At 45.6% G+C, this 12,393-nt stretch overlaps 2 protein-coding genes across 2 annotated transcripts; both read right to left on the bottom strand.

Annotated features, from left to right (window-relative positions):
• Positions 1 to 674: 674 nt before the first annotated feature.
• Positions 675 to 5,630, bottom strand: BBBOND_0004040 (hypothetical protein, conserved; the record flags this gene model as incomplete). The annotated part of the gene is made up of 1 exon (XM_012915237.1): positions 675 to 5,630. One exon carries the CDS (start codon positions 5,628 to 5,630, stop codon positions 675 to 677), a length of 4,956 nt encoding a protein of 1,651 aa, XP_012770691.1.
• A 1,602-nt stretch (positions 5,631 to 7,232) lies between these two features.
• Positions 7,233 to 11,978, bottom strand: BBBOND_0004030 (hypothetical protein, conserved; the record flags this gene model as incomplete). The annotated part of the gene is made up of 1 exon (XM_012915236.1): positions 7,233 to 11,978. The coding sequence occupies one exon, from the start codon at positions 11,976 to 11,978 to the stop codon at positions 7,233 to 7,235; it is 4,746 nt and encodes a 1,581-aa protein (XP_012770690.1).
• Positions 11,979 to 12,393: the final 415 nt, after the last annotated feature.

Here is a 12,393-nt window from a genome sequence, read left to right as displayed (position 1 = left end):
CGATGTAGAGCGGGTTAAGGGGCGATGTAGAGTGGGTAAAGGGGCGATGTAGAGTGGATAAAGGGGCGATGTAGAGTGGGTTAAGGGGCGATGTAGAGTGGGTTAGGGAGCGATGTGGAGTGGATGATAAATACCACTTAAGTCACCACTGTCATCGCTGCCGTGACCATGTCATCGCTGCCGTGTCTATGTCATCGCTGCCGTAACACAGTCATCGCTGCCGTGACCATGTCATCGCTGCCGTGACCATGTCACCGCTGCCGTAACCATCACTTTGGTCAGGTGGTTGGTCAGCACCTTGGTCAACACCTTGGTCGTGGCATTGGTCAATACGTTGGTCATGGCATTGGTCAGCACATAGGTCACCACCTTGGTCATGGCATTGGTCAGCACCTTGGTCAGCACCTTGGTCACCACTTTGGTCAGCACCTTGGTCAGCACCTTGGTCAGCACCTTGGTCAGCACATTGGTCAGCACTTTGGTCAGCACTTTGGTCGTGGCATTGGTCAACACGTTGGTCAGCAACTTGGTCAACACTTTGGTCACCACTTTAGTTAACTACTACACAATCACATACAACGATCAATGAGTAATTAAAAACATTAGACAACAATTAGTTGTATAGGTGAGTAGGTGATGCTAGGTGAGTGTAGATAGTAAACACGTGAGTACGATTACGGTTGCAGATAAAACACCCTGTTAAGCTTGTTAACACGTCCAGCAGCAAGTAGTGACTGCGCGGCGATGCGATGTGATGAGGGAGAGTGTAAATGCGATTTGATGTGGAGCACATCCAGTCTGCCAACCATTACGCAGATGAGGTAGAAGAGGGATAGTGACCAGAATGCGAGCACTAGATAGGTGAACGGTTCTCTGATTGTCCAAATGAAGTTGTCACATTCTTCAAATAATTTGGTGAAATATTGTGAATTGAGAACGTTGCGCAACTGCTTGTAGAAATTGTGGCAATATCTCTTGCTTTCATTAACTGCTAATTTTTCAGAATTGCCGAACATGAATCCGAAGCTGTATAATGTGCTTTGTACGCCACGGCACTCAATTATACCTCTGCACTGACAATTGTAATCTACGCCGTGATTACCACGTCTACAAGCACTACCGTGGGCGCATCTGCTGCATCCCCAGTCTTGGCAGACAATATTACTGAACGCATCAAGTAAACTTTTGAGGAAGGAATGTAGGTTCCATGGTAGGTATAGTGCCCAAGACAAGTAGGCGCTGGCGTGCTTCTCTGCCACATACATATAGGAATTGCTGTACAGCGATTGGAGGTAGGGAGCACAATGAACATTTTTGTTCGGATAGACGCATGATTCTGTTGTCGACAAGCTGGCCAGATCGGCCTCTGTACCGCTGCGATGTCCGTTGCTTTCATGTCCTACCTTGTTGTCTCCATACGCATTGCTGAGAGCGTTGGTGAAATTGTTGGCGTTTTTGCAGAGGCCAATTGACACAACCTCTATTGTGGAAACCATCTTAGTTTTAAGGCTATAACTGCGCTCTCTCTGCCAGTTCCTAACTAAGGACAGGGCGAAGCCGAAGTGCTCTGCCAACGTTTTCGGCGGTTTGGGAGTGAGGCTGAACAAGGGTGAAGCAACCCCGTTACCCATGAATTTGGTTAGCACGTTACATAGGTCTTTGCCTGTCTTCTTGCTACCGGTGAAGCTTCTGAACCCAAGTGGTGTTATACATGGCGCACCGGGTAGGCTTTTGGGACACGTTTTACAGTCAGATTTGCATCCGACCGATTCTACTTGATGAGGAAGGTAACCAGGTAGGCAATCGCGGAGGAAGGATTGCAGAGGTGATTTCGCATGGCACTCAACTTCTGTCTTCGAGTGCTCATCACACGGCCACGTTGACCATTTGACGCCTTTTCCGTACAAGCAGTTGGACCATCCGTAGTGTTTAGCGGTAATGCTGCACTGGCCATGTAGGAACGTGAAGACAGGCAACAGCCGACCGAGGACCTCGATCAACATGTTGAGGCAATCCACGCTTGACGATGGGTAACTCAGTCTCAGGGCGTTACTATAAAAATCGACAGCGTACGTTGCGTGGGCGTCTCCATAGCCGACGATGGTAGTTAAGACTGTAGATGAAACGGCGGTAACGTGTACAATTGCATCGTGTATTTCACCGTACGTGATCCGTTGAGGGCAGGCTTTCAAAGAGAGTTCGCCGAGGTCGTCAACTGGAATGAAATCGGGGTCATTTGATTCTGCGTTCTTCATCTCACGCTTATCGAACAAATCACTGAAATCGTCGGAAATAAAATCGGAGTACACTGAACTGTATCGCAAACTCGTAAGCCAGCAGAGCATCTCGTAGATATTACACGGCGACTTCTTCGACCCTGCAGTGGAGATGTGACGAATGCGGTAATAAGTCGTAAGGCAGTCGTATAGGTTCTCAAGCTGGAATTTGTAATTCTTATTCTTGTGGTAAACGTGACCGTAATTTTCGCCTACAAGCAGACTCATGATCTTTGTGCCGTCGACATTCTTGTCCAAGTGACCATTCTGCTCGGTCTCATTGTTGGACACGCTGTAGCCGCTATTTTGCAAAAATGTGCCTAAACTGCTACCAGCATATATTCTACTTGTTGACCATTTGTGGATGGTACGATTTTTCAAGTACCTCAAATCTTCGTTGTATATCTCCAAGATGGACATTAACACCTTGGACAACTGGGTGCCATACGGCGTTAATTTCTCTTTTTCGACAAGGTTGGCACCAAACGTCTCACCATCATACACGCTCACGTACGCCTTTTTGAGCTCCTCGCACATCATCTGCACGCCCTTTTTAAGACAGTCGAGCAGGGGGTTGCTGTCGTCGGCGTAGGATGCGGGGCGGATGGAATCGAGGAGGGACGAAAGTGCGGTGAGGTTGCGGACGAAGGGGCGGTTGAAACGGGAGAGATCAGAGAGGAGAGTGTTAAGTTTTTCTCTGATATCAGAAAGCTTGTCGCTAGGCATGATCTCACGGTTGGGTTTCAAGGTATCAAGCAGAGTTGAAAAAAAAATTGTAACTTTGGTCGTTAAAGTGACTGGTTTGTCGGCCAAATTTAGAGTGCTGTTAATCGTACTGGTTGCTAATTTCGTTTGGATAACCTTCATAAATCCTTTGTGGTTCTTATCAGCGTCCTTGTTAATGGCCTCAGGGAAATCGGTAAGTACCTTAGTTACATTATTGGAAAACTCTTCAAGTTGATATCTCATGAAAATCACATATCTCCGTTGCATGTCGTGAGTTACAGTATTTGTAGCATTATCAATCAATTGGTTTACGTGCTCAGAGAGTTCCCGAATTAGTCGAGAGCTCTCAGTGGAGACACGCTGAGCGATCTCCTGCGTCTTGGATATCAGTGGGAACAACGTGCTCTTTTGAAGGGTGTTTAAGTTTTCTTTAAGAGTTTTTAATTTACCGTTAGTATCTTTTCCGATCCAATAATTTTTCATGTCCTCTAATTTTCTTTTAGCGCTGTCTGGGCCCTCTGTAGATGCGGCCTTTAGTATTGAGTCGCACAGCTGAGCGAAGTTTGCACCAATATCTTTGGCTGTCTTATGTATTGTTGCGTCGTTTATTTTGTCAGTGTTGACAGGTTGGTAGAACGGTTCCAAGGCTTTCTCTTCAACGTCTTTGATGGCCTTTGCCAACGTATTCTCATCGCTGCTGTTTGTTACGTGTTTATTGTAGGCTTCCATTTTGCTTCTCAATTTGCCTTTCACGTAGGATAACATCGCTTTGTCAACCTCACCCTCAAATTCCTCCTTGGACAGGCTGGTGTCTAGCAACTCAATTATTGACGTAACTTCCTCCAATGCTACATCAATTGCTTTCCCGGCGCTATATTTGTGATCAAGTTGATCTCTGATATTTCGCGCTAGTTTCATAGAAGCATCTACATTTTCCAATTTGCATTCCTTAACCAGCTTCTCGACATCAGATACGAATTCTTTGGCTCTATCAGTGAGTCTGTGAAGAATGCGTTCGATAGCAGTTGTGAGATCGAGTCGATGGTTGCTGTCTTTATCTTTTTGCTTTAAAATGCCATCGTTTCCCCTCTCAATCTCCCGGGCTATTTCCTCGGCAATATCACTAACACCGTTCGATGCAATCTTTTCGTTAAGATCTTTGGCAAATCGCTCGCACACTCTGTGAATAGCGCCCAAATTGCCCGCAACACTGTCGAGTACCTCACTGTAATTTTGTGTAGCCTTCTGAATTATTTCGCTTTGAAGTTTCGCTGTAATCTTCTTCTTAATTGTCTCATGGAGTGTGGAAGCGCTGCCACTTGTAATATTTAGGGTCGTCTCAAAAGTACCAATTCCATTATCTCTGACGTATGTATCTAATCTGCCGGTTATCCACCTATCATTCTTCACCAATATCTCCTTCATCCATGCATCTAAGATCTCTTTTCCGAAACTCATAGTAGTGAATTTTTTACCATAGTTTAATACAGCTGTAAGAATGTCATGCAACATTCCAGATTTATCAGTATTTTCTATTTTTTTTTCTTCCTTATAAATATTTGCCGCGTATCCCGAAATCGTTCTCTTAATGACTTCCCAATTGAAAGCTATGCTTTTATCCAGTGAACTGGACTGAGCTTTTCGAACAATGTTACCTCTCAAAGCTTCGAAATCTTCATTAATTTTCCGAAGGTAATCGGTGAGGTTTTTTTTAATCCCACTCAGCAATGTTTCCAGATCCTTCTGAATCCTATCATCTAACACACCCACTGTATCTTGGAGTTTTTTCATCCATCCTGGCAAAGCCTTGTTTGCCGTGTCATATGCTTTGAACAAAGCCAAGCATTTCTGCTGTAGCGCTTTAACGGCGTTCTCAAGATCTTCTCTATAGTTCGGTGACGAATTTCCACTAGCTAGATTCAAGATTGTCTCAACTTTTTTCAAAGCCATTTCTACAGATTTTTGCACTATTTCGATCCAGTTTTCTAATTCACTGACATACGTTTTCAAAGTACCATTTACAGTGACTATATTCGATTTAAGCTTATCAACTCTAGCATATATTTCACCAGCATATTCACCTACTTTCTCTTCGGTAGTCTTATTTATCTGTTTTTGAACACTTCTATGCTGTTCACCAAGCAACTCAGTCAGCTGCTGGAGATCCTCTTTTTGTTTTTCATAAATTAAACTCAACCTCCCATATTGGTATTCAATAATATTAGTAGTATTGTTAACCTTATTTTCTAAATTATCCTCAAGGTCTTTGATCTCTTTGTGTACTGTTAACATGCCTACTACATACTTCGACGATGCCTTGATGCACTCATCGACTGAATCATTAATTTGGTTAACACTATTATGATCATTAAAGTTTCGTACAGCCTCCGGAATGTTTTTTATCTGTTTTGTAAAATTAATTATCACGCCATTAATTTTCTCATTACTCTCCCTCACCTTATCATTATACCCCCGCACCCCCTCGACCACCTTTTCAATCGCTTCATTAAAACCGTTTTTACCGGCGTGTTTATTTTTGTTAAGAGTGTTAATTGCAATGTCTAAAGTATCTTTATGCTGCCCTAAATGCTCTCTGATGTTACTGAGAACGCCACTCAAAAATCCCATCACCCCGTCACACAGCCAGTCCAAGTCAGAGTAGACAATTCCAGTGCCGTCGTAGCCTTTGGACTCAGAGTTGAAGCCTAAGAATTTCTCGAGGCCAGAGCAGAGGTTGTTAAGGATATTAGTAGGGTTGTTATTTAGGGTATTTTTAAGTTTCAAAATTTTACCAAATTTCTTGTCAAGCTCCCTAGGCGGCACATGGTCAGGGCAGTGGCAGGAGGTGGAAGAAGGGAAGGGAAGGGTGACAAGGCACAAGTTATTGTTATGGTTTAAAGAGGTCATAGAGGTATTATGGCGAGGTAATTCAAGGGATGTGGAGTGGGTAAAAAAGCGATGTAGAGTGGGTTAGGGAGCGATGTAGAGTGGGTTAAGGGGCGATGTAGAGTGGGTAAAGGGGCGATGTAGAGTGGATAAGGGGCGATGAAGGGTGGATTAGGGAGCGATGTAGAGTGGGTTAGGGAGCGATGTAGAGTGGATAAAGGGGCGATGTAGGGTGGGTTAAGGGGCGATGTAGAGTGGATAAAGGGGCGATGTAGGGTGGGTTAGGGAGCGATTAGAGGAGGTAAAGGGGCGATGTGGAGTGGATAAAGGGGCGATGTAGAGTGGATAATAATCACCACTTAGATCACCATGTCATCGCTGCCGTGACCATGTCATCGCTGCCGTGACCATGTCATCGCTGCCGTAACCATGTCGTCGCTGCCGTGACCATGTCATCGCTGCCGTGACATTAACTTGGTCAGGTGGATGGTCAGCACTTTGCTTGTGTGCTAGCTTACCACTTTGCCTAGTCGCTAGGTTACCACTTTGCCTAGTTGCTAGGTTAACACGTTGCCTAGTTGCTAGGTTAACACGTTGCCTAGTTGCTAGGTTACCACTTTGCCTGAGTGCTAGCTTACCACGTTGCCTGGGTGCTAGCTTAGCACTTTGCCTGGATGCTTGCTTACCACTTAGCCTGGGTGCCAGCTTACCACGTTGCTTGCGTGCTTGCTTAGCACTTAGCCTGTGTGCTTGCTTAGCACGTTGCTTGCGTGCTTGCTTAGCACTTTGCCTGGTTGCTAGCTTAGCACTTTGCCTGGTTGATACCTTAGCACTTTGCCTGGGTGCTAGCTTACCACGTTGCCTGGGTGCTAGCTTAGCACTTTGCCTGGATGCTTGCTTAACACTTTGCCTGGGTGCTAGCTTAACACTTTGCCTGGGTGCTAGGTCACCACTTTGCCTGGTTGCCAGCTTAGCACTTTGCCTGGGTGCTAGGTGAGCACTTTGCCTGAGTGCTAGCTTAGCACTTTGCCTGGGTGCTAGCTTAGCACTTTGCCTGGGTGCTAGGTTACCACTTTGCCTAGGTGCTTGCTTAGCACTTTGCCTGGTTGCTAGCTTAGCACTTTGCCTGGGTGCTAGGTTAGCACTTTGCCTGGGTGCTAGGTCAACGCGTTGCCTGGGTGCTAGGTTAGCACTTAGCTCTATTGTTGACTCATCACTTAATCTCAACGCTATTCAGTTCACAGGTTGCCGCTAGAGTATTTCGAGACATTAGACTACGTTTGTCGGTTAGGTGAGTAGGTGATATGCTAGGTGAGTTGCTGTGAATTACAAACGTGAGTACAATTACGGTTGTAGATACGATATCTTGGCAAGCCTTCCGACTTGCGCCGCCGCCAACAATGATTGCGCCGTTATCCTGTGCGACGACGGTGTCCTCAGGTGCGAACGAATGTGGAGCACATCCAGCCTGCCAACCATCACGCAGATGAGGTAGAAGAGGGAGAGTGACCAGAGTGCGAGCACTAGATAGGTGAAAGGTTCTCTGATGGTCCAGATGAAGTTGTCACATTTATCGAAGAGGTCTTTGAAGTATTCTGATTTAAGCAGTTTCTCCAATTGCGTACAGAAATCGGAGCATTTCTTCTTATATTTACTATCATTCAATTTGACAGCGTCACAGAAACTGAATCCATATCGATACAGCGTCGGTGACACGCCATTACAATCCACTATTGATGGACACTGGCAACGTGGGTTCCCACTTTTTTCGTCAGTACGACCATGCGATCCTTTCTTGCACGTATCGCCTCTCAAGCAGCCGCGGCAACCCCAATCGGCACAGAATATGTTGCAGAAGTCATTGTACAAATCGTTCAGCAATCGCCAGAAATCCCATGAGAGGTATATGGCCCACGATAGGTACAGGCTGCAGTTGTTGATGGACATGTATTCATATGAATCTGCGCATAGCGATTGTAGATAGGGAGCGCAGGTCACATCTGCAACATCGTAACGACATATTTCCGAGGTAGTGAAATTGACAAGGTGCGGATGCTTGCAATCTTCATGCAAAACAGCCTGTGAACCGTACGCTTTCATCAATGTTTTGGTTAGTTCATAGGGTTCTGAATATAGATCAATAGATAAGCCGCGAACGGATGTTTCAAACGCTGATTGGAAACTGACATTAGGTACGTTTTGGTTCTGTAACTTTGAAATATTCGACCATCCCTTAACCAATGATAACGCAAAACCGAAGTGTTCTGGCAACGTTTTTGGCGGTTTGGTAACAAGGCAGAATAGCGATGCGAGATGTTTATTCTCGATGATTTTGCTCAGGATAGCACACAGGTCTTTGCCTGTCTTCGTGCTTCCTGAAAAGCCTCGGAAACCAAGTGGCGTTATGCAGGGCTGGCCTTTTCTCGAAGTAGACGGGCAGCTGGCGCAATCGTATTTACAGCCGATGGAACTCAATTGGTGAGGAAGGTGACCAGGTAAGCAATCGTTAAGGTACGACATTAAGGGGGACGTTGGTTGGCACTTTGGTTGGTTATTTGGTCGGCACGCTACTTCGTCGGTAATATGCTCTTTGCATGGCCATTTGGTTGTCCTTATGTTTTTGCCGTACTCGCATTCTTGCCAGCCACCGTGCTGCACGCTGAGCTTACATCGGCTGTACATGAATTGCAGCGGTGGCAATAGCCTACTGAGGACGTCCATGAGCATGCCTAAGCAATCCTCACCGGAAGTCGGATAATGAAAGCCCAGTGAGTTGTTAGAGAAGTCAGAAGCGTACATGGTATGCGCGTTTCCGGTGCCGAGGATGTAAACTAAAAGGTCATATGCCGTGGAGCAAAGATGTTCTATTGCCGCGCGTGTGCCGTCATACTCCATCGCCTGTGGATATGCCTTCACGGGTTCAACGCCGATCACTGCCGACAATTCGCCGTCGGTGACCTGCTTTGGATCTATGAACAAGTCACTGAGAGCGTCATTTAGCATCGCTTCGTAACCAGCGGTGCACTGCAGACCAGACAGGCAGCACAGCATTTCGAAGATGCTACACGGGCGTTTCTTGGCGGCAAAAGTGGCGACGTGGCCCACCTGGTAGTACGTTTGAAGGCAGTCGTGAAGTTTTTGAAGAGAGCCATTTCTCTTAATGTCTTTAAAAATATGTCTGTCATCATCTCGGAAAAGACGTTTGTAGATGAAGAACACTGTCATCCTCTTGTGGTCTTGCAATTCACCATTCTGCTCGCCATCGTCGGAAACATCGTAGCCTTGGTCAAGGAAGAACATGCCAACAATTGTCGATTTATTTATTTGTTCACTTCTGGTAGATGACTGACAATACTTCACCAATCTGTTTAATTCCGTATGCAAGATGGACAACACGTTCAGGCAGACCTTAGCACCATTTCGGCCATTGGGCGTCAACTCAATTTCTCCAGTTTCTTTATGTGTCCATCTTTTAATTGTATCACCTCCGTCATACCTACTCATGTACGCCTTCCTCAGTACAGCCGCAAACTCACGCAGCCCCTCCCCAACGCCGTCAAGCAGGGGAGTGCTCGGTTCATTGAATGTCTTGGGGTGGAGACCATCGGCTTTAGTGGAGAGGATGCCAAGCATGGCGGGCACTTCGTGGTTATAGCGGTGATTACTAATGTGATCGAGAAGAGTGTTTAGTGCGGTTTTCGCAGCGTCGAGTTTGGAGGTGTAGAGCTGTTCCTCTCCGGACGGCTTGGGATTGGTTTTCTCGTTATTAGCTGCGTGAACGCGTTTGATCTCTTCTTTGAGGTAGACGTGGAGTGGTGACCAGAACTGTTTGAATTTTTGCGACAATTTTGCGCACGCCTCCTTGTGATTCACATTTGCTGACAGTTCACCTATGAGACCCTTGAGTTTGTCAACATTGTCAGTCGAAGTCTCACCATTCTCTCCGATTTTCCCCTGCAACGTCCTCATGAACCCCTTAAAGCCGTGCTTCCTGTCGGTGTCAATCTCGCCGGGGAGGGGCTTTAGTTCCTTCTGCACCTTGTCGGCAAAGGCCTGCAGCATGTCTTTGACTGATGTCACGTAGTTTTTGTTGGCCTGGGTGATGAGTTTGTTGGTGGCATCTTGGACTTCCTTGTCGACGAAATCACACATGGAGGTTATGGATCGATATTTTTCGTTTTTGGTGAATTTTTGTAGTTCAGTGACCGATTTGATGACAGGTTCCAGTTGATCGCGAAGCACGTTGACGATGTCGTCGTGGATTTTTTGGAGTGTGCCCCTAGTAGCCGCAGATTTGTCACCGTGTTCTTTACGGCCGATTTTCTCATCCTTTATTTTTTGCAGAGCCTTTTCTACGGCTTGGCCTCTATCAGCAAACGCTTTTAATAAGCCCTTAAGATTATTTGTTACTTCTTCGGACAATTTCTTGAAAATAGTTGCACTTTCCGTGGCTGTATTTGCAGCACCAAACTCCGCTTTAACTTTGCTGTCGATGCCGTCGAGCGCGGCGTCGATTTCCTGCTTGATCGTCACGAGGCCTTGGACGGATTTGTGGGCAGATTTTATGTCGGTCTTAAGGTCAACGGGATTCTGATTAAGCATCCGTTCCAAATCCAACAGGTAGGCGTGGACACTGTCAGTGTCATCGCCGGCGGTTTCTTTTTTAACGAGGTTCCTGACATTGTCGGTGAAGGCGGTGAGGCTGGTGTCGACGGTGGAGCGCAGGGTGGAGAAGGTTGTGTTGTGGAAGTTTTGATCGCCATTTCCATCGTTGTCAACATTTTTCAAATAATCTGCATTTTTGTTCAGATCGTTTTCAATCTTTTTGATCGCCGCGGGGAGTGAGCCTTGTAGCTGGTTTGGGTCAGGATTGGTCAAGCTATCTCTCACGATTTGCTGCCTGTATTTTGTGAAAGTATCAGCAATTTCGGCAATTTTATTTTGGTCGCCTGAACCTGCCAAAATATCTCGACCGATGTTTTCGTCAAGCACATTTTTTCCGTTTTGCTTAAGGTCACCATTCATCAGATCAGCGTTGGTTGTGTTAAATTTCTGCATGATTTCATCCAGTTTATAGTTATCGCCGCTTGTGCGATCCGCGTTAGTTTTCTTAAAGAAGTCGCTTTCGAATTTATTTTTAAAGTTTTGAAGTGCCGTGTCGATATCTGTATTAAACGTTTGCACCAGTTTGAGAAGGCCTCTCGCGTTTTCCGTGCTTCTATCATAGTAGTCAATTCTTTCATCATCCTTATTGGCATTTTCTACACCGTCAGCAATCCTCTTGACCTTAGCCGTCACAGCCTGCGCTACTTTTCCGATCTCTGATCGGACGTTTTCTTTAATCTTAGTCATAACCTCTGCCACAACCTGCTCGGCGTGGTCGGAGACGGCTGCTGGTATTTTGCTGAGGTCTCTCAGCAAGTGTATGAGTTCTTCTTTTGTCAATTTGGCGGGATGTTGTATAAGTTTCTCGATCAATCTTCTAATAGGTCTGATTTGAGCTGTCATCTCAAGTTTTGTGATAGCTGGTGAGATTCCAAGAAGACGGGTGAGATCACTTAAGTCACTGGACGGAACATTATCGTCCACGAAGAGTTGAAGTGTCAGTATCTCTTTATCTGATATCGTGACGGTATCTTGTAGATTCCATTTTCCAATATTATTATTTAGCTGTTCACCTATTTTTGCCATAGCCTTAGTCAAAGGGCTCATAACGTTGCTGTTCAACGCGTTAATATAATTCGTTAGCGGCTGCAAAAAATTTTTCTCACCGTTGCTAATCTCATTAAGTAAATTCAACGTGCCTGCAAGACTGCTGTCAATGCTTTCTAGCTTAGTTAATTGGGCAAACACAGTTATATCTGAGTAAACTTTACTGATCGCAGTATAAATCGCTTTTTTAGTGGCGTCAAATCTCTCTTTAAAGCCCGACGCACTACTTACTATACTATTGAGCTGTCCGGTAATTTTCCCCTTCAACACCGTCAAATCACTTTTGACATCCACATCCAACTTCTTCCCCAATGCCATAACCGCATCCTTTATCTTACCTTTCACGGCAAACAAATCCTGTTTGAGCGCATCGTCCATTGTTTTCACTGCCGTCAATGCCTGCGCGACCAACTCAGTAACTTTCTGCTTTGCCTTGAACGCCTTATCCCTGAGATCATCGGCCTTTGCTTGCAATTCTCCCGCCACTTTTTTTACTGATCCTTTAGTACCCTGTTGACTGCTGTCTCCATCTGCCGTCAACTTCTCAACAACCACATTACACTTCTCCTTCGCCTTGTTAACAGCATCCGTGCCCGCATTCTTCCAGGTAGTCAACTCGTTAACTTTGTCCGTTTTTGCCTTATCAACCATATCCGCCACTTGATCTTTTGTACTGCTGAAACTCCAATAAACGTGTTCAGCCTTTTCTTTCAGCGCTTTCGTTTTATCCTTTAAGGCATCATTATACATGAAGCCGACACCACCATCAATAATTCCTTTCATATCCTTCATT

The sequence above is a fragment of the Babesia bigemina genome, scaffold Bbigscaff_72695 (assembly GCF_000981445.1).
Source record: "Babesia bigemina genome assembly Bbig001, scaffold Bbigscaff_72695".
Lineage (NCBI taxonomy): Eukaryota > Apicomplexa > Aconoidasida > Piroplasmida > Babesiidae > Babesia > Babesia bigemina.
The sequence above is the reverse complement of the archived record's forward strand: the minus strand, read 5'-3'. Positions and strand labels throughout refer to the sequence as shown.